Raw genomic sequence first — 22623 nt, 5'->3', positions numbered from 1 at the left:
CTCCACAGATCTGTCCTGTAACTAGGTCGGGTTTGATCTCCAAAAGGTAGAAAGGTTCAATACCATACTGTGAAACATTCCAGACAAAGAAATAACATCTCCATGAAGAAAAGCATTTGACAGAATCTCCACCAGAAGAGTTAAGACAATGCACCTTTAAAAATTCAATAGAACAGATCTTTTTACTATGATGTATTGTGCCCTTATCAAAAAGTCTGGCGTGTTGCATTTTCTTTTAATTACACACGTTAATGTAATATATATATTTAGTGCATCACCCACTCCAGAGCTACAAACTCTCACTTCTGGTAGGCGTAAAATGTAATGCATTTAGCTGCATATTTACCTTCACCGGACTCATTCCAAACATTTCAGAGGCCAGAATTCGTACCGATATATGTATTACCTGTTGACCGTTGGTATTTTCCAGACACCTACATCATCTTCAGTTATACAGTATCACATGAAGCTAAAAAAAATCCAGATAATGCACAATATATGACCTTTAAAAGACTTTCCCTAGTTTAAAATATGTAAATTATAATTTGATCTGTGGGTGTCATAGATTATAGCCACATAGCAGACACAAACACAGGTTTTTTTTATATTATTTCATTAGACTTGATCTGTATAGCAGTGTTTAAATGAGGAAAAATAAGTGCAATTTATTTTCGTACCAGTCGGTTTTATTATGTCAATGCACACTTTAGAAGCAAAAAAAGCCTTGGCATCCTGCAAAAAAACCAACATTTGAACAATACAAGTCATTCGCTTGAGCCTGCGTCCTCCAGTCGCCGAATGGACTGCATGTTACATATTATTGCAAAGGGTCACTTTAGTTAAAACTTATCAGCTAAAATAATGGAGCTAAAAATAAACTTTGTGGTTACATAAAATATGGGTCATTTCATTGTTGTATAGTGGAAGATACATTTTCATATGCAAACACACACAATAAAATAAAACAACTGAAATGTGACCCAAAACAAAAAGGTGTACATAACTGAATCAAACTTCTAAGCTAAGGGTACTCAAATCACAAAAGACTAATCATTTGTTGGTTTATTTTAATACTCAAACTATTTGAGGCTGTATCAAAAACTTTGTAAAAAATTAGGAGATTTATTGTTGATCATTTCCAGTGATTATGTAAGATGAGATTTTAATAAAAGTTATCCTGACCACCTGATCAGTAATTTTTGTTGCTTCATTATCCATCTGAGACATTGGCACAAAATAGAACTTGGGTAACTGGAGAGAAGAATTACCTCAGTAGATAAAATAGAAAGTACAAAAATAATATAATATTCCAAAATAAACTGTAGGGCTTTTGTTTCCAAATATGTACATTTTTGGTGTTATTTTGCTACGGTGCGGATCTGGTAACACTAGCCAGTGGCTGCTGTACTGACCCAATCGGTTACACTGTTATATTATTTTTCATGTTTGATATAAGTTTAAAATGTTTTTCCACACTGAAATACACACCTAATAAGTTAGTGAGATAATTTATTTATTTTAACCATATTTATATATTATTAGCCAAGTGAATCAAGTTAACTTACAGACTTGATTGGGTAAGCTCCTGCAGGTTATTTTAGTGAGGCAATCCTTTCCTTCAGGCTTTCCTCCCCTCAAAATGAAGATAATGCTACCTGAAGGTCATCCATATACAATCAACAGAAGAAAAAAAAAGAATCAATAAAACAAACTAATTATTTATTTATTCATTTCTAAAATCATCTTAGGCTACCTTGTTATTCTCATCAATACTAGACATTGTGAATAAAGACCAAAAGAGACAAGTGTTAAAAGGCAAACCATAATGAACTGGGTAAAACACAAGCTTGTTCATTCACCCACACACAGGGCTCCCATTCTTTTGTCTTCGAGAGTTATTTGAGATCAGTGTGAAGCTATTTCTCTATTTTTAGCCAAACTCATCCCTCCTTTATAAAAACATGACATATCGCCTGTAGTAGTCTGATGGCAGTTCAACATCTTCTCAGATTAATAAAAAGCAAGACAAAAGAACAGTTGTTAGGCGAAATGATTCAGTTGAGAAAAAAGGAAAAAAAAAAAAGAAAAAAAAAAAAGATGTGAAACCCTATGACAAAATGATTGTATCCAAACCAGAAAAGTAATCAAATGCTGGGAAGGGAGAGCACACCTCCCCTTTGACCAAAACTGGTCTAGAATCGGAAATCCAATGTGACAAGCAGTTGTTTGTCTTAGGCCACAATAGAAGCCGGGCTACTACTAAAAACAGTAGTCCATCCCAGCCGTTTCAAGCAAACATCCCCTCATTCAGCTGAAAATCCCCACCCAACTCCCTGACTCGCGACCCCTATAGTTATTTTGTACTTTAGCACCTCTTGTCATTCCTCCAAGAAAATGTCCAGACAGACAACACCAGAAAGGAAACCGTCGCAGTTCTTCAGGCATCTGCTCCCTCCACCCTACAACGGGGAGGGATATACAAGTCTTAGGGGGGCACGTAGGGGGGTGGGGATCTGTAGGGGGTCATGTTCTTGGGACGGGAGCCCTTTCCTTCCATGGGTGTAGAGAAGGGAGGAGGAGGCTGGTAGGGGGGTGCATTGGGATCTTCGTCCCGCAAAGCTGTATATTCCCCTAGCAGTTCTTGGTTTAGAGGAGTTGTCTCTGGGGTGGCCATGTTGGGGTATTCAGGGGGTGGTAGTGGGGGCTTTTCTTCTTGGAGAATCAGAGGCATACTTGAAGATGGAGGAGGTTTGGAATCATCCAGTTCATCTGCAAAAATGATAGGCACACCTTTCTTGATGAAGGTAGCCTGGTCCTCAATAGTCAGCTTTCCCTTTCTTTTCTTCCTGTAGCATATCATGGCAATGATACCGGCGATGAGCAAAATGGCTGCTACCACCACTGCAGGGATGACTGTGTGCAAATAGACATCATCTGTGCTTTGGCGGCCTGTTCCCAAAGCGGGTGTGACGGGTGCTGGCTCTGGTATATCGATCTCTCCCGGGGGAATAAAGGAATGTGTTCTGCAGCTGGCTCGGCCCTTCACTGTGACATCCAAAGGTCTGAACTCAGGCTCCATGGCGTAACGGAAGGTCTGAGACGGCCTCCCGTCTGCACTGGCCAGGGTACGGCTCATGGCTATGAGCTGCTCCTTGGGACATGGGTGCTGTGGGAGGCTAGTGTTTGTCCATTCAACAACAATAGATCCTTTGCTTATGTTCCTGATACTCACAGTACTGCTATTACGGTCTCCCAGTGCATATGCCAGCTTCTTGACCAGTAGGATTTTCTTATGAATGTCATTAGTTACAGATTGTGGTTCACCATCAAATCGAGCAGTAAAGATGACTGGAGTTTTGTCATTTGTAGGCCAGCGATTTACACGTACTTCAAAAGCATCAATAGCATTAAGACCACCCTTGTCTGTTGCCTGCATAAAGTATTCATGTTTTCCAATATGTTTGACATCAGGAATGCCATACAGAAGTTGACTGGTGGTATTGAACTGAATCCAGGAACCTTCTCCAACAACCTCATTGTGATTCTGTCTCAGAGACAGGCGTAACTTATCTGTTGTGCCATCTTGATTATCAAAGAAAGTATCTGAAGGAATCTTGACCTCAAAATAGGTACCGACCAGGGCATTTACCTGGTCTATTGGGTTACGCAATTCAGGTTTCTCATTGAAAGGATCTGGGATGACACCTGGAGATTGTGTACTTATTGGCTTAGGAGTAGTAATCTTTGGTTCTTTTGGCACTGGGGTTGTTTTGGGCTTTTTGGGTTTTCTTGTAGTAGTCTTGCGTGTAGGTGGGACAGTAGCAGTGGGTTGCACAAAAGGAGGTCTTGTCAAAGATGGTTCAATAGATATAGAACTGGTGCTGTCCATAACTTTTGTTGGAGGAAGAGGTTCCTGTGTTGGAGTGTGGGCTATAGTGTCACGGAATCTGACGGTGGGTCTGCCTGGGAGAGGGACAGGGCCTCTGGCGGGAGAGGCAGCACTTTCAGTTGGTCCAGCAATAGAAGGTGAGGAGAGAGTTGGGACAATTCTCACAGGAGGGGGCTCCACTGCTGATGTCGGGGGAAGAACAGCAAGAACAGGTGTTGGAGTGTTGTATAATTGCCTCCTCACACGTTTGGGGATATGTGGTTTCTTGTTGGCAATGTGCCAGCCTACAACTGGGTAGCCAAGTTTAGCTGACATTGTTCCCTCTTTTGCAGGGCCCTGGACACTGTCGATGTTTGGGACACTGCTTTGGTCCAATGAGCAACCAAGTTTCCAGGACAACAGGGCTCCATTCTCCACAACCTGAAGAAAAACAAAAAAAACAAAAAAAAAGAGAAAAATTTCATTTAAAAGGTAGACCACCAACTGTGTCATTTGGGTTAATGAGTATGCAGCAGAAATATTACTCACCTTCTTGGCATTACCAGGACCAGCCATGAATGCAGTCATGTCAAACAGTCTGTTGTTGACAACTGGGAGCATCTTCATGTGCTGAAGTTCCACTCCTGAGAATTTCCTCATATTGTTCAGCAGGGCCACTCTCTCTGCCGAGTTCATTTTGGTCAGATCAGCATCAAGAATGACTGTCAGGACTGTAACAGGATCCTCATTGTTACACGAGAATGGTTGGACTTCCTCTTGCCCGGAAGCTTGAGTGGATGCTACTTGGATTGATTCAATGTCCATATGGTCTTCTGGATGTACCACAATGGAGAACACCTCTGATGAAGAAGAGGACTGTTTGTTGTCTGCGATGGACACAGAGATGTAATGGACTCCTTTGTCTTCCTCCAGTGGCAAACCCTGCAGGATTCTGTTGGGGGCATCCCAGTGCAGCCAATCAGGCAGGGACTCCTTACCCATCTCAGTGATCTGCAGGGAAAACACATTATTATTATTATTATTATTGTAATTAGAAAATTAGCAAGTTATTATCATATAATTATCACCAGTACAAAATACATCATTAAATATACCGGCCCATAAATGTCTTGAAAATTGAATCACTGCAAAACATATGACTGGGGACATCCCTTTAATGCACGGGTGACAGAACGAGAGAGAAATAGATCAAATAGGAGTGACAATGACTGTCCATACATAAATTCAAAATAAAGAACCAATACAAGCTGCGCTCCTCAGAACCTATGAGTTAATTTTGCGACTAATAAATCCTTGTTGATAAATTATGCAAGGCCATGTTCCCTAGACACATCATTAATGCTCTAACTAGCATGTGAGGCAGAGCTGGGGGAAACATAAACACTGACACTAATGCACACAATACAAAAAACACATGCATTCAAGCAACCTACAAAAAATAAATAAATACATACATAATGTAAAGACACAATAGTGTCTAGTGTTTACTATGTAGTATGTAGGTATTCAAAAAGTAAACAACAAGCAAAGTAAAATAAGAATGATTCATTTTTATTGGACTGATTTTGGTTAGTTAGATCTGGGCGAGATTCAGACTTGTCCGAGTTCTGGCCCTACATGTTTTAGTGCTGGGGAAATGCCTGCTCAACACTGAATATAATGGACAATTATAGATATACAATTTTGGCTAGAAAGCACTTCCAATTATTATTTAACACTTTTTCAATGTTCCCAAGAGCAGTGTACCAAAAAGGCATGCTATCTGAGTTTTGCAGAAGGTCAGGGCTTCAACTTCTCAGCTGCGGTAATAAAAATAAATACATAAATAAATAAAAAATAGACATATTACCAATGCAAATTTACAGTGGCATAAGAGTTTTCAGGCAGTAAGAAGTGATGTGTGACTTAAAAATAATTACTATTCTTCAAGTAGCCCAATCTTTATGCCTTGTTATATAATACTTGTATTAATTCTACAGTTTGTTTCTCTTTATTCTTTCTCCCCATGTCACCTAATCCCTCCTCCACAACACGGAGCCTTTAGTTCTGCTGCCACTGCTTTGAAATGTCATTATCAGAATATGACAGGCTTTTTTTACACGTAGATAAAAGCTTATTTCTGGTTTTAGTGCTGTCAGTGAGATATCTAATTCTTTGCTCAGAATATTAAATCCACGTTTGAAAATAATTACCGCATCATTTACAATCAACTAAGTAAGTGATAAGAAATGATCAAAAACATGCACCAGTGCCTCTTCCGGCATTTAGACAGAGTGGTTATTGCATACAATTTTCCATCTAATATGCAAACAATGTGCAACTATAAAGTGATGATTTAACACTCAGTACATATTTTTTATTTATTTGTTAGTACATGCGTCATTGCTCTCACACACTGAATAGTCTGCCTCTTGACATAGCAAATTAAATCAGAGAAGGCACAATAAAAGGACACGTAGGTTGCCAGGCAGTAATCTCATAATAAATTATCTAATTGCCTGGTAAATTACCAAAGGGTATCTGGAACACACAAGGAGGATGACTTAATGGGTGATCTGCAGTTATTCTGCCAGTTAAACATGAGTGGGGGACAAGGGTAGGTAATATTTTTATTGTTTTGAATTTGTCTGAGATCTCGGTCAGCAAAAGGTGAAACTACATGCCATACATGTTGGGGACAATAAGTTGATTTGTGTTAATGTGCCATTGTAACAGAATGAAAGAGTTCATTTTACAAGACTGTGTGAACCATTATTTCCTCATAGAGAAATGCACACATTTTGAAGAAGCGTATTATGCCTTTTTCTTTGGTCCAGACTCAAGGAAAAACATCAATAATTGGGAATATCTCTACCAAGTTCAAAATGGTTGGTGCTTGTGTGCTCTGAGTTTACGCAGATTCCAAAATATTAATTATTTCTCTTGCATTTCTCCCAAAAGAATATGATAAAATACAATACAACACTCATTAGCCAGGTATTCCCGACAATCCCCACTCTACTACAGGCGAGTTTCAGCTGACGTCATTGTTATTAAAAGCCCGCTTTGCATGCTGGGAAATATTTTGGTCGGAGGCAAGAAACAGGATAGTGGTCAAACACAGTGCGTAACCTCGCGTATTTATCCCCGATAATGGTAAATTCCTGCTGCATTATCAGATGCACAAATAGAAGCACGGAAGAAGGAAAATGTCTTTTTCGTATTCTGAGTGAAAAGAACCACTAACGGTGAATTAAACGACTTTCAAACATTCACAGAGCAAACGCAGAAGATCCTAGCAAACCGTGGACTCAACAAGTTCAACAACACATCGAGACTCTTGGAGGTTTTCGTCTTTTCTGCTGTGAATGGCCCAGGAGTTTCCACCAAGTCACTGTGGATATCGCCAAAGTGAATATTTGTCCAAGTAGTTGGTGATTCTAACCAGAAATTTGGTTTGGTCCACCTTTTGTCGGGGTTGAAAAGGGTGATTTGACTCCATCGATGCTTATGACCAATTTCTGGTCAAATGGTCTTGGGTCCTCTGCCGTTAGAGTGGATAAATAACCGGGATCAATGCCCTTTACGTGCTTTCTCGCTCCGTCCGTCATGTTGAATTAATGTTTCTTGCCTCCGACCAAAATAATTCCCAGCATGCAACGTGAGCTTTTGTCAACAACGAAACTCGCCTATAACACATTCTTTTCTACTGCCACAAACTATAACTATAAAAAGGTTGGTACACACTGAACACATGAAACAGCAGACAAAAAGGAAAACTATACTTTCAAGTAAAGATTTGGATTGACAAAAAAGCGTAAATCTTCCTCTTAATAGCTTATTCAACAACTTTCTGATAAGAAATGGGATGATTATTGTGACCTAAAAATCAGAGATGACTTGATTTGCCTTTTTATTTAAGAGGCCATGTACAAAAAACGTCAATATGACTTGTCCACTCGAAAATGAGGTTTGAAGATATAAAGAATAACCCAAGAGGTCCATGCTAAAGCTGTCACAGAGTCTGCCCCTGCAACCAAAGACAGCTAATTAAAACACAAAGAAATGATCATCTCATCAAAGTAAAAACCCGTTTGATCATCTTTTAACAGCAGCGCTCACATAATTGCAAAGGCACCATGACTATCAGACGCCTGAGCCACTGTGATGGGTGCAAACCAGCATGTTTTTATGAGCGACAAGCATGAAATATTATGTGACATTATCGCACATCACTGGCCTCATCCTTATTTTACTCTGCATCGCCGCTCTGCCGCCTCAGCTTTTCTGTACTTTAGAGTTACAGTGCCCGATAGAAGAAGAGGGGGGATCTGCAATTTTAAGTTATGCAAGAAAAATAATGTGATCGCGCACTTGGCTTTTGAGGGATTTCTGTTGATTGAGGGATTTTTTTGTGTGCTGAGATTCTATTGTCTATAAAAAGATGTGCTGAATTTTGGTCCAATTTCCTCTCAAAATAGGTTCTGGCAGAATTTGGCAAAAGATCTGAAGAAATTGTCCCGAACAATTTATAGTTTGGCCAAAAAATACAAAAATCCTTCACTAAAAAAAATTATTAAAAGGTTCATTACATTTTCTGGTCTGGTCCGCTACCTGCTTGTCTCCATGGAGATGTTACTGCTTTGGAATGTTCCATGGTATAACATTAAACATATCTATCTAGCACTTATTCATTACAGGAGTTTCTATTGCTCAAAAATACTGTAATGTAGCTTAGTGCTGTAACCTGATTGTCTAGAACACAGGTGTCAAACATACAGCCCGGGGGCCAAATCCGGCCCTCCAAGACCTTTAATGTGGCCCTCGGCTGATTTTCTACTAAAATACTTTAATTATATTTTCTATTAAAATATTGTTAATTTTCTGTGGTGTTTATCACAGCAGCGTCTCCAGAGCCTCTGTACGTGGCCCCTCCCACCAGAGCAGCACAAATGAAGACTTGTCTCTTTCCAAACGCTCTTAAAGGACGATCGTTTTGACTGTTGACCGTGACACCCTCATCAGAAAAATGTCCAACATGAGAAAAGTGGAGCCGAGTGCAGGATTTTACAAGAAAAATTGAATTCCTATTTGCATACAAGTTCATGTTAAAACATTGTGTTGAAATTGTATTTTTCTTAAAGTTTCAGGTTGTTCATAATATTATAATATTTTGTAAAAGAAAGAGTTCATCAATTAAAAAAGATTTCTGTAATAGATTTGTGTTTCTCTGCACAAATATTTGAATTTATTGTTATTTTTGGGGTTTATATGACATGAGTTTTCTGATCCGGCCCCTTTGGGATCAAAATAAGTTGGATACAGGCCCCTGGAACAAAATGAGGTTGTTAAGTTTTGTTTCTGTGAGAGTTGCGCAAAACTGAATTAAACACATTATAATGTCAAACGGGCTGATGTGGCTCTAGAGTCGTTAGGGTTTATATGTCGTAAAGTTGAATTTATTTCTGCAGATTAGTAGTGCAGATAGTAATAATAATGATGATCATTTTAATATAAAAACATTAATGATTAATCGATAATCAATCGTTAATTCTTCCGACGATTGATTAAGAAAATTTCATCGAATGCCCATCCCTAGTATAGCTTAAACCCATGTATGAAGTGGGAGACAAAGCAACAACATTTCCATGGAGACAAGCAGGTGGCGGACCCTCCACTAGAAATATTTCACAGTGCACCTTCAGGCTACTGTATGCCAAGAAATACCTTCTGAAATAAGCTGAAATATTTTTTTCCATTTGTTCTCTTGTAGAAAACTCTGACACGAAATCAGCCGTGGTTTATTCACAGCAACGCAACTTTGACAGAATCCATCTATTTATCGCCAGTTTCAAATATGCTCCCAGTGCACTGAACACGCCTGACCTTGCACTTCTCAACCCATTCGAGTGCCTCCGCTTTACCCACCATGACACTTTGCACTGGCACTTGTTTCTCCCCCAGGGCTTTGCGATGTAAAAGCTGTTTTGTAAAAGAAAAAAAAAAGAAAAACACAACAGCGAGGGAAGCCAAATATGCAGAAAAAAAAAGCATATAGCGACAGAGACAAAGACGCACAAGTGTATGCACGAGATGAAAGAGGGGTCAAGCAAAGAGGAACGGGCACCAACCAAATCTCCGCACGCCAATATGATGAGGCATGGAGTGTGTGGAGGAAGAAAGCCGATTATTGTAGCAGCGCGGGGGGACATGAAGAAAGGTGGCTATTGTTAACAGAGACCGGGCTGACAGCTCCACTGATAAGCCTCATATATTGGCAGACGACGGGATGAGGAGGACGAGATGGGGCATGCTGGGATATGGGAGAACGGATAAGAAGCTTGATGTGGAGGAAGTGAAGATATATGGGCCGATGGGAGAGGGCAGCTGGGAGGGAGCAAGGAAGCAACGTAATGAGAAAAAATAGAACCGGGCAACGGCAGGAAGGGAGACGTTTTTTTTTGTTTTTTTTTTAGAGGAAGAACATGAGAGGGCGTACGGGGAATTGGCATCGTCGCAGTGGAAAAAAAGGAGCAATGGGCAGGATGGATGCTGGCGTTATAGTAGCGCACGAGCGGGGCGGGGGGCTTATGGGTGGCCAAGAGGCAGGCGGATGTTTACGAGGGGAAATCCATCTTACAGGCCATTTTCTACCGTTAAAAATTCATTTGCGGCACCAGGACCACAGCAGGCGCATTCACACTCTTTTAACAGTGCAATCCAGGAATGATAAAAATACTGCTTGGGAGCTGAGTGATGCCAGAGTTGTAAATATCAACATATCAAACAAATACAACAATAGCTGACTGTTTTACTTGGCCTTCGTTTATAAAAGTGCATACGCAGCTAATTACTTTTACAGGCCTAAGTGCGCAACGGATCACTTTTTGTGTCAAATGTTGTGCACTACGTAACTTTTTGGTTAGGAATCTGTCACCTGCGTGTTTCTGTGGATATGCCATTGCTCTGCCAGGAATGTTCCACTGTATGACACTAAACCGATCTAACTTACATTTATTCAATTGCATGTGCTTATATTGCTCAAAGATACCTTGAAAAACAGGCATTTGACTGTGAGTGGGGTCGCCTCTCCACAGATCTGACCTGTAATTTGGTCTTGATGCAGAAATCATAGTTTAATGTCATACTGTGAATAAAGAACAAAAGAATTACATCTCCACTGAGAAAAGCGTTTGACAGACCCTCGGCCGGAAAAGTTACCAATGCACTTTTAAATTACCATGCCCATCGCCAATATGCAGTGTTGGGAAGGTGACTTTTAAAATGTATTCCCCTACAAATTACAGATTACATATCCCCAAATGTAGTTTGTAACGTAATCCATAAAATTACTTAAAGTGAGTAACGTAATCTGAATACTTTGGATTACTTGATTTGCCATATTAAAAATATTATTGATAGAAGAAGAGGAGACACGTCCACGCAGCATGATTTAGTCCTGTTAAATCCTGTTTTAGTCCTGGTTTTAGACCTGGTTTTAGATATGTTTTAGACTGGATTTAGACATGGTTTAGATCTGGTTTTACACCTGTTTTAGTCCTGGTTTTTGGTTTTAGACCTGTTTTAGTCCTGGTTTTTGGTTTTAGACCTGTTTTAGACCTGGTTTAGCTCTAGTTTAGACCTGGTTCTGGCAATGAGTGGAATTACCGAGAAAAAATAAATAAAAATGGGGATACAGCCCAAAATGTGAAAACAGGAATATACCACAGTGTAATCCATTTATTTCAACAAAGTAACTGTAATCCAATTACCACTCACTGAAACAGTAACTGTAACTGAATACAGTTACTCATAATTTGTACTCTGATTACGTAACTCCGGTACATGTAATTTGTTACTCCCCAACACTGCCAATATGTATATATATATATGTAGTAACATAAGGAAACAATAGTGACAGTATGAAACAAAAACTAATGACGCACAAATTCCACATTCATCGCACGTTTCTTTCTCAATTTATAGGTAGTCCTGAACAAACCCAAGAGGAAAATGTTTAGGGGAAGAAACGTTTTTTTTTGTTTTTCTGGTCTATAAAACAAATTTGAAATTGTTATAAACCAATCATTTTAAAACATTTCTAACCATAAATAGAGATGAACAACGACTTTCATCAGCCATCTTCTTGGAGAATGGTGAGTGAAGAATATTACACGTCCAATAAATTCTAAAGCTCAGCCAATTTAGTAAAATCATTAACAATATTTCACACAGAAGAAGCACAAAAGCAGGAATAGTAGCACTTCTTATATGAAATGTTTTTGTGATTAAAAAAACATGCTTGTGAAGCCGCTTGTGATAAAAAAAAGGGTAAAAGTTCTTATATAGGTCTGCTCTATTAAACACAACATACATTTTCCTCCATTCTCTGAGCCATTAATCGCATATGGAATGCATTTAGGTCTGTGGGATGGACAAAAATATGCCCGACATGGAAACAGATAAAACATACGGCATGAACATGAAATCTGTATTATTTGCATGCTATCTTTCTACAACTTTGTTGCTAACTCACAAATACTCAGAAAAATTGATATTTTGGAGGTGAAATCAGTGAGTACTAAGAAGCAAACAGAAGCTGGCCATTGTGTGCCTGCAGCAGTGTGGGTGAGAGCATGAATAAAAACATCAGTGTGTTTGAAAGGCAGAGATAGAGAGTAATTCTGGTCAGGGCTTCGGTATTAGTCAGAGCTAATGCTAAAAGTCTACAGAAAACTAACCACATGCTCGGATACAGATAATACACAACACTGATGTGTATTATCAAACACACACACACACACACACACACACAAAACTGTACTAATAATATTCCAATCAAGAACAAACTTCTAGGGCACCGCATAGAAAGCAGTGTGCCAAAAGTTTCCATGTGCTGACACTGCAGTAAGCTTCTCTTACATTTGACCTTGTAAACTAGAATGGCAAAATGTTTTTCCAACACTACGTAGCAAAATCAAAATCTCTGAACAGTTAACTTTTGCAGACATTGTAAAAACTAAAAAAAAAAACGTTACAAATGAGCACAAAAAAGGACATAGCATGTCGACAAGACACATACAATTCACCTCATTAGATGCCCAATGACGAAGAGGGATAAACCCCCATTTGTCGCTAGGTCAGCGATTACACCATCTTTTTTCTTTGATGCCATGTGAATAAAACATGAACAACCATTATTGAGCTAACTAGCTCTAGCTTCAAACCATTAGATACTGGAACATGTCTGTGGGGTAATGAGAGACCTGATGATGGTGAATGGTGGCAATAGTTCAGTAATAATAATAAAAAAAAGAACACATTTTAAAAATGTTGGTTAAATGTGCGATGACTGCTGTTGTGCTATCGTGATGTGATTTGAGGCTACAAAAATAAACTGAGTAAAAAAAAAAAAAAAACACACAATTACTGTTAGAGTTACCGTTATATTTTAATCATTTCAAAAATACAAACCATGATTAGTTCCTTTGAATCATTGATTTTTATATCCTCCAATATAATTCAGGCCAAATTTGTATTAAACAAGGTCAAATTTGAAGTGCCTACATGATTGGTTATTAAACGGAGATCCAATAGTAACACTTAGTTTGTGAAATGTGGGGCTACTTGCGTGTGCTCTCTAATAGGCCACTGCATAATTACTGGGTGCTACTGCCCTGCATCTAAATATAATCTGCTAATATAACATTCTGAAGCCAAATATGGCTTGGCTCATAAAGATGGGAAAACCAATGAAAGCAGTCTGCTCTCAGGCACTTCCTCATTGGGAGACAACCAGGCATCTCGAAGGGTGCCCAATCCAAAACTTGAGGTTGCCTGGATACAGGGAGGCAAACTGCTAACACAATCTTTTTATGTAGTCTCAAAAGTGCGTAAAAGCTTTAAAACTGAAACAAAACAAATGGGATGTTATACTATATAATCCCCACTAAAGAAACCAATGAAAAGTTAAATAAACAACCCGAATAACAGAAAAGAACAATTTGTGGGTAAATTTGAAGGGGCATATAATTCGGGAGATATAAATCAAAAGTCTTGCCTGCTGTATGCTTAATTACATAGCAACAAAGCCACTACCACACACTGGGGCCTGTAAACCGATCGCTGTACGCTCGCTCCCTGCCTGCGTTAGGGTGACTCATATGTTCTGCAGTGTGTTTTTATCTTCACATGGTCTCCTCCCTTTTTCTTCCTTAATACCACTTTTCCACTCCTGTCCTGCCAGCTCACAGTGCCAGAGCTGCATGGGCCATAGAAGCTATCATTGTTAAACGGTGGACAACATAACATGAACACGCTTTTGTCACAACGGTCTTGCAATCCTCAAAATAGAAAGGTAATCTGAGGCATGAGAGAATTGTTAATTGCTTTAAAAGAACGAAGAAAATAGTTTGTATTGCGAGGTAATGGGTTGATGGAGAATGAATGACAGTGACAGAACAGCGAGTGCTTTTGGCGAAGGCACACGGAATTGTAACAAGATTCTTGAAATACAGTGAAAGGGAAGGAGATAGCAGGAGCAGGAAATTGAAGAGGAGGAGGAGGAGGAGAGGGAAAGTAATGAACTGAGAGCTAAAAGAACAAACAGAAAAAAAGGAGGAGACGAAAAGTAAGTCCCCCCTTCGCTAAAAATGGGCTCAAGGGGAAGGGCCGTTTCCAAGAGCAAGCTTCTGTCTCCATTCATCAAAAGACGGGCCATCTAAACTGCAGTCAATGTGTCCTGACAGCCGCGGAGTCACCCAATCTCTCATCTCTGACAAAAAGGACTTAAATATGCATGCGTTGTATGAGAGGATGCAATGAAGAGTTGCACACAAGCACACAAGCACATATACACAATATTTATAATGTTCTGCTTTTTCATCCTTTACAGCAGGAGTCGACAATCTCCCAATATTGTTATCAAGAGGTTTGCTTTGGGGGAAGACAAAAATGCTGAGTAAAGGAATGCTAATGAGAAGCAATTACAAAGCCGTTTGAAAATAGCATTTAGTTTTTAAAAAAATCCACAACGGAAAATAACATATGCTTCCAGGCACACCACACGTCGACAACAAAGAGAATCAACAAAGTACAGAAGAATTTGCAGCTCCAGTCTGTTTCGGGAACGGAACATGTGGAAAAAGAATGGACAAGGAAAAGCCGCAGTGCGTGCCAGCCGGTCCATCAGCCGATCAGCTAATTATGCTGGTAATTGTGGTAATGAGGCTATTGAGAGCGCTCATCTGTTGGCCAGGAAAGCCCGTTCACTTTCATTAATAACAGTATAGACCATACAAGTTCTGTAGGGCATCGGTGTCCCAGCAGCACCTGCATACAGATGATGCCTCTGCCGCAAAGGTCCTGCCATTTCACCTGCAGCGCCTCTACTAAATTACCTCTGTACGGATGGGCTTCCTGCCCCACAGATGACTCGTGCAACTCTGGCATTTGATTCTCATTTTGCAATCAAGTTTAATCAACAACAAAGTCACAATACTAAATTGCACTAAAATAATATTACTCAAATAATTTAACATTAAAAGTACATGATTTTTTTTTTTCTTTCATGTAATAAACTAAAATGTGTTTTATCCCAGTACAGATAAAGATTGTTATCATTTTCTAGGGTCAAAATCAGGTCGTACAGTCTGCATCGAATTATAAAGTATTTTTATGATCCATGAACCAGGAAGTAATGCTAGCTGCACAATGCATTAGGAAAGTAAGGGACAACTTTGGATCTCTGCAAACAGTTTATAATGATCTTGGTCTTTTCACGTTTTGACAGCAGTAAAAATCTAGTACGGGGCCTTTCATTAAAGATAACTCTTTTACTTTATTTCTTGCATGGGGACAACACTGTCAAATACTATCCTACTGAACTATACTGATGTTCGTATTATAAAGTTATGAAAAATGTAAATATTCTCTAGTGAAATTTGCTGTGATGATGATGATAACTTTAATGAAGAATTACATGGAACCACTATTTTTTACATTTAATATTCACAATACAACAATGACTGACAAAGATGGTTTTTAGGAACATACAGCAGAAAATGGTTTGAATGCCTAACCATCTGCTGTGTACCGAGGGAAATAAGAACCGCTCTATTTCTCTATTTCTACAATTCTACAACTCTGTTTCTAGAGTTATGATAGCATAAGACGAGAAATTACTTTTTATTTTAAACGGTAAATGTAAACAAATAGATGTAAATGCTTTGGTGCTGCTCAGTTGCTACCCAGTTTGTGTTTGCAGTGAGTAAGTCTTGCAGGTATGAAGTCAGTTACAAGAACCATATTAGGTGTGTAAAACTCTGTCCTCTGAGGTCAATGTCCTGCACCTAGAAGCGAAACGTGTGTGTGAAGTGAATGAATAAAAGCTGCTGCTCTCACTGATGGGCTCTGGTGCGCGCTGCGAAAGGTGAATGGGCAGTCAGGGCTGTCACCGCGCGGGAGACCTCTGGCAGATTTTCATAAGAAAGAGCTATTAGTATGAGTGCAACGGCAAGCACAAAAAATTGATTTGGCCTTTCGCTCCACAACCTTGAGCACCACCAACCTTCGAAATACCTAAAGGGGGACTGACATCTGAAGGGGAGAGGAGCGCATGACGGAGGACTGTTGAAATTCAATACAAAGCGTATACATGGCAGCAGGGGAAAAAGTGAAATTAAAAAGGTATGGCAAGTCAACAAACGTGCTTGAAGTTGTGTGTATTTTAACTGACAGGTAGAGATGAGGGCCCTGTTCTTTCAGAGGAAAAGTTCAAGAAAAGACAGATGGTATGCTGCCTAACCTACAACTGACCTTTTATTTCAAACATACTTAACAGATACTCAAAGTCTTATTCTCACCTTTTTTTGTTTTACTAATCCACCAACTAGGGATGCACTGATACCATACTAGTGTCCAATATCAGCACCGATACACATTTAAATCACTGTTTATCATACACCCTTTGTGTTTAAAAGAAATAAATGCTATATTTTCTGTTTTTGCACTTGTATCAGTTGATATCGGATATCATCAGATACTCAAAATATCGACATCGGTATTGGTACAGAAAAGCTGAATTGGTGCATTTCTGAGATCTGGTTTCTGGTCTGTCAGTTCGTGTTGATTTGAATTTGGGGCCCTAAGCCTACAGTGTGACAAATGTAATCAGGTATCATCTCACACTTTTTCAGCATGTGAGCTACTTACAAAAGGACCAAGTCAAAATGATCTACCTAATACAAAGCCAAGCAAACTGCACTGAAACACTCTGTGCCCCTTTTTTGGACCCTCACCCACAGTTTGAGAACCCTTCTTTAAGAGAACTTCCTCTGGCACTTTACACAAAACTGTGAAAAAAGTGAAGGAAGATTTTTAAACCTGTTTTTTAAAGTTCCAAACTGGAGTTTCATTCTTTTCTGGTTTTGCAGTGATATTTACCAGCCTCTGCACATTTACCAAACCAAACGCACATCGTGACAAACACAGATGCATTTGTGCACTTTTGTCAGACAAACTTCAGCCAAATGTGGCAGTAGGTCTGTTCTGTAGATCCACTCTATGCTGTAGACCTGCTTTGTGCCAACACTGTAACACAAATTTAGACTGGTTTTTGCTTCACGTTTGGTCTTGCTCTTCTAATCAGCCGCACTGTGGGAGGGGCTTGTGTTCGCTGTACGCAGGAAGGAGCGAGAGCGTGAAAAGGCGAGGGGCGGCGTGCTGACGTGAGGCAGATGGACAGGTAGGATGTTTAGGAAGTTGAACCTGCCCTGTGATGCACGCTGGTACACGAGGGCACACGCTGTCGCAGACGAGTCGTGCATAGGGAGCGTGTGTGTTTGTGATGTGCCGTAGAGTCTCCGCGGGTTTCAAATGAGCGCACAGGCTGCACTGAGACGCCCCACACGCTCCTGCACCCGCTACAAGTTTATTACCAACAGCAGCGGCCGTAATGAAATATGATCACACTTGTTGAGTGTCAGATCTTGAGTGAGAGACAAGACCGAGTCCAAACGCGATCGAGTCCGAGACGAGACACGGCGATCTACCCACACGACCTTGGCGATCGACTGGTAGATCGCGATCGACGTATTGAGCACCCCTGATCTAGCTGAACAAATGGTGAGGTGGACATAGTGATGGAGAGAATGATAATAGGACATGAACACCAGTTTAAAATTCAACCTTTAGCCCTTTTGAAAATATTCCATACAGGTATTTTACATTTCTACAGATTATTAAGTGGATAAAGCATGAGCACAGTGTTTGGCCAATATGACACAAAAATATAGCCTCCCTAAAAATACTATTTCCAAAACATAACTTTTCATTACAAGTTTTGAACAGGAGGTTAGGGTTGGGGGGTCATCATAAAAACAGTAAGTTAACAAAAGAATAGCGAAGAGAAAAGGTGTTAGGGCAAACAATGTGTGAAAAAGTGGGCCAAACAAAATGAAAATGGAAAAGAAGTTATCTGGCAAAAACTTCAGATGTGCCCTAGCTGAAAAATAATTGGTGGCACTGGTAAACAATAACTACATCCCATAAACTACCATTGAAAGTGCTTTATCTATCCACACCAGGCTGGCAGCTGACCCAGTTATGCTTTTTGTAAGTGCTTCATAAAATATAGGCTAATTTACAAATCGAGAACTACTGCTGGGTTGTGTGGCAGGAGGCAACTAAACTACACTTGATCAGCTATTATTAAACTTACTAACGAGTGTTTCAATTTCATTTCTGGTCCCTTCTTAAAAAAATATAATAATATAATTGTTTTTGCTAAAATATTTAAAGAGAGTAAATATATTTCCATGTCACTTCACACTGCAGGGCAAGATTGATTTGATCTGATGTGATTTGACATGGGCGGAGAGACGGAACAAGGGATGAAGGCAAAATGGGAGAAAATATGATTAAGGGAAGACAAGACGAATATAGAGATGAGGCGAAAGCCAAAAGACAAACCAGATAAACATAATGTGTGATACAGTTTTATGCAAGATGGACTGCAGGCGTACAATATTATGGTTTACCTTGGAGGAGAGCAAGCCAGGAATAAAGTGCGGGCAGCTCGACAAAAGGGGATGAAGAGGAATTATTTTTTTTATGTAAAGGAGGAAGGCTAAAAATCAGGCCAGACAGTAAAAGATAAATGGAATTAAGTAAAGTGGGCAGAGGTATGAATAGGCAGGATTAGGCTAACAAAGAACAAGCAAAGAATGCACAAGCTAATGAGGAAGTGGAAACAGGCAAGTAATGGCCAAGAAGATTCCACTACAGTGTTCCAATTAACATACTAAACTCAACGTGTTATACAAAATTGGCCATTCTGGTGCAATTAAAAAAGGGCATTTTAGACATATTGCTGTGTGAGGTTAAATGCATTTTGCCTTGTATTCTCAGCTTTTAAATGTTTATAGAGGCCACCTTACTTTTTTCTCATGCGTTTTTAATGCTTAAATGTTGTCTGGGTCCATCCTTACATGTTGTGGCAGGGACAACTGCTTTTGTCTAATTTGCATTAAATTTCATTAAACAATTTTGTTTTTTTTACTTTAAACAAGTTGTAAGAAAAAAATAACGACAACAACAATATGCTTATTTTAGTAAAGCAGTAACCCACCTTGACGATATCACCAAGGTAGACGCCCTCCATCTTGTTCGGCACCTTCATTCTGAAGATCCGCCCGACTACCGCTGAGGAATCTGGGAAGGCAGTGGGTGCAGCTGTGTTCTGCTGGGCCACAGCAGGTCCTAGTGTCCTGACATCGTGTGTTACTTCGTGGAAACCCTGCAGGAGCGACGAGTGCATGGAAGCCTCCAGCTCCAGGCCTAGTGCGCCCTGCTCTCCACCAGCGTCTATTATCACCATGTCATCCATCTGCACATCTGCCACCACTGGGGTTAACCATCCTGTCACAGCCAGTAGAAGGCCCAACATCAAAGCTCTAGTCCTGGGTAGTGTCATGCTAAGGCCGCTCTTTGCCCAAAGGCATTCAATACTTGCTTTATTGCGCATTCTTCTCCTTTTGTTAGCCTGTCACTAACAAATAAAAAAGTGGATGTCCACGTTGCGGGGGTGTTGAGAGGGTGCATGCACCCAAGGGAGGTAAAACAACACCCTCCTTTCACTCCCCCCTCTCTTCTTTCTCCACCCCTTCTTCAGTTGAAAAGCTCTCCTGCTTGCTGGCTTGGCGCCGGGTTAGAATTGTTCCGCCTGCTCCTGTCCCACCTTCTCCTCCTCTTTTGTCCCTCGTTGGCTTTATATGGCCAATTCCGTTTGGTCTTTTGTGCTCCACCCTCAGAGGCTTAGGGTTCCCATTGTGCCGTGCACCTTACAGATCTGTAAAGAGAGAAAATACAGAGGGCATAGTTAGAATTATCTGAAAATGAAAAAAGTGGACATAAAAGCAACAAAAAGTCTGACCTGAAAAAGTCAATTGTAAACCTGCTTTAACTGATTTGGCCAAATAAAAGTCATTGTCGAATGCTCTTTGACCACAGGGTTTTTCCCATGTCAATTTGAAATTGCTCATTGGTAAGCAAGTCCCCAACTTCATGTCACATAATGAAAACCAGAGGGAGAGAGTGAGTGCGATTTACTGACAGGATAGTGAAAAGAGGGACTAAGATGGATGGGCGTAGGACCAAAGTGAAGGTGATATACGGTGGGACCTTGGATTAGCCAACAATGACTAACCAGTGAAAGCCTCCCTGGAAGCCATAATGAATGCATGCCTTTTCCTTTGTGCGAGGGGTCAAACTGAGTGTGTGTAGGTGTGTGTGTGTGTGTGTGTGTTGGGGGGTCACCATTGGAACAGAATAGTGTAGGAGACACTGCTCAGTCCAGAGCCGTGAGTGTTGAGGGTGGAACTTTGGGTTTGTTATTCATACAGCGCTTTCATGAAAGAGTGGATCCCCTTCTGTGCAAGTGTGTGCACGTCACAAATGATTTCCCTTGAGGATTTTGCCAGAGACAATGAGATGGACGTAGAACATCAAAAAGGGGTGAGAGAGAAAGAAGGAAGAAACAAGAGAGAGATCCCTATGGTGTCTCCATTTTGCTTGGCAGCAGATGCCCGGTGGAGAAAATAATGTGACTGCAAGAATTCACACCATGAAAAGTACTGAACTGCCCAATTTTCAACTTTTCAACTGTATTTTTATGCTCAGTACATAGTATATTCAGAATGTACAAAGCAAATGCAATATACTGTTTATTTTATTTTTATATAATGCATATTCTCTATCAGAAAGTTGGCTTACTCCAACCTTACCCTTACTAAGTTCCACTTTCAGAAAAAAAAAAAAAAACTTTCTGTCTATGTAATTTTAAGGCAAACAAAAAACCTAGATTACAGTATAACTTTTACAGCTTTGGAGATGGATAGTTGGATCCTTTTTTCCTCTTGTATTTCTCCTCACACCATTTGGAGTTACACCAAGGAGTCCAAGATGGCTGCCAGGGATAAGATTTATCCTTTTCATGTTGACTACCTTCAACTGCAGCGCCGAGGGCAACATCCCTCCCAATTCACTTCTCCCCTTATGGATACTTTTTGCTGTTCACTGCATCTGCTTTTTAGTCAGGTTTGAGCTCACTTCTAGCCCGTCCCTAAACTCTGAGATATACCTAATGTTTTATTTTTTTTCCACAGAATATTGAGGCCATTTTCCCCCCGCTGTCGGTCACATATCAAAAACAGAGCCTGTCCTTTGGTGACAGTAGGTGTGACGATATTGAAAGAGTTTCGATATGAGAGGACCCACTGAAGCATTTCTGCTGCAAAGGGGAAAAAGCTCCAAGTAGAAAACAGTAAAATCTCAACACACGGTTGGGTCTATAAAAACACAACTTGGTTCTCTGCATGAGATTGGAAACTTGGATCATTACATCTACCTCTAGAACGGGAACTCCAAACAGATTCAGGCTGTTTGATGCAGAAGGAGAACTGAAGGACATTTAGCAAAGGGTCTATGTAAAGGAAAACTCAGAAAATACATAAAATTGACAGAAATCATAACAAAACTACAGCTAAAACATTTTCAGACATGGTTGCTGTCTATTTGAGTATTATTGTAAAGCATTTATTTCACATTGCCCAAAGCAACCATCTCTACAACTATATTATTCTTTACGCTACGGCCAGGTGGAGTGACCATTTTGTGTCAAGTATTATCTGCTGGTTGCATCAGTTGAAACATGGTAACTGTGGTGACACCTTTGTTACAAGCAGACACTGTACAATGCCCCAAGTGACTCGCTCGGTCAAGGCTTTTCAGGATCTTTTACTGCAGAGACGTGGTGATGGGCCCTTATGGGAATTCACTGCTTGACAATTTCCCACATGCTGAATGCACTTGGTTTTTGTGGGCTAGAAGTGGGGCGAAATTAAAACACCACAAAAATAAGCTGCGAGTTCAAAGCGACGCAGTTGAAGAGTATTTAGAGTTTTCAAAGGAGGAATAATGATCAGTTATAATTTATGAACATACATTTTTGATACACATGCTTGAAATGAAATGAAAAAATATATATATATATGAGCACAATTACACTGATTATGATCAAAGTTAGTAATTTAGAGTTTTCATAATATTAGAACAATGCTGCCTCTGTAGCGCTGGTTTATATTTGTTGTTTTCTTACCATTGCTGGTTTGTTCTGTCCGTTACATTACTTGTATTTGTTGTTTCTTACCATTGTCTGTATCCTTAACTTTAAAATTGCTGGTACATTTATGTTATAC

The 22623-nt window shown here is 39.9% G+C and overlaps 1 protein-coding gene across 1 annotated transcript in view; it reads right to left on the bottom strand.

The window, feature by feature from the left end:
• Positions 1 to 639: 639 nt before the first annotated feature.
• The window catches only part of dag1 (dystroglycan 1), a 41823-nt gene continuing 19839 nt past the window's right edge, over positions 640 to 22623 (bottom strand). Inside the window, exons 2-4 of the mRNA XM_055160829.1 lie at positions 19497 to 20216; positions 4418 to 4879; positions 640 to 4309 (exon numbers count right to left, since the gene is read on the bottom strand). Of these exons, the coding sequence (XP_055016804.1) occupies positions 2486 to 4309; positions 4418 to 4879; positions 19497 to 19892 (2682 nt within the window). The 5' untranslated portion in view covers positions 19893 to 20216 and the 3' untranslated portion in view covers positions 640 to 2485. The remainder of the gene's footprint in view (positions 4310 to 4417; positions 4880 to 19496; positions 20217 to 22623) is intronic.

The sequence above is a fragment of the Boleophthalmus pectinirostris genome, unplaced genomic scaffold (genome assembly GCF_026225935.1).
Source record: "Boleophthalmus pectinirostris isolate CB_2022bp ecotype Guang Dong unplaced genomic scaffold, ASM2622593v1 HiC_scaffold_3, whole genome shotgun sequence".
In the NCBI taxonomy this organism is placed as follows: domain Eukaryota; kingdom Metazoa; phylum Chordata; class Actinopteri; order Gobiiformes; family Gobiidae; genus Boleophthalmus; species Boleophthalmus pectinirostris.
The sequence above is the reverse complement of the archived record's forward strand: the minus strand, read 5'-3'. Positions and strand labels throughout refer to the sequence as shown.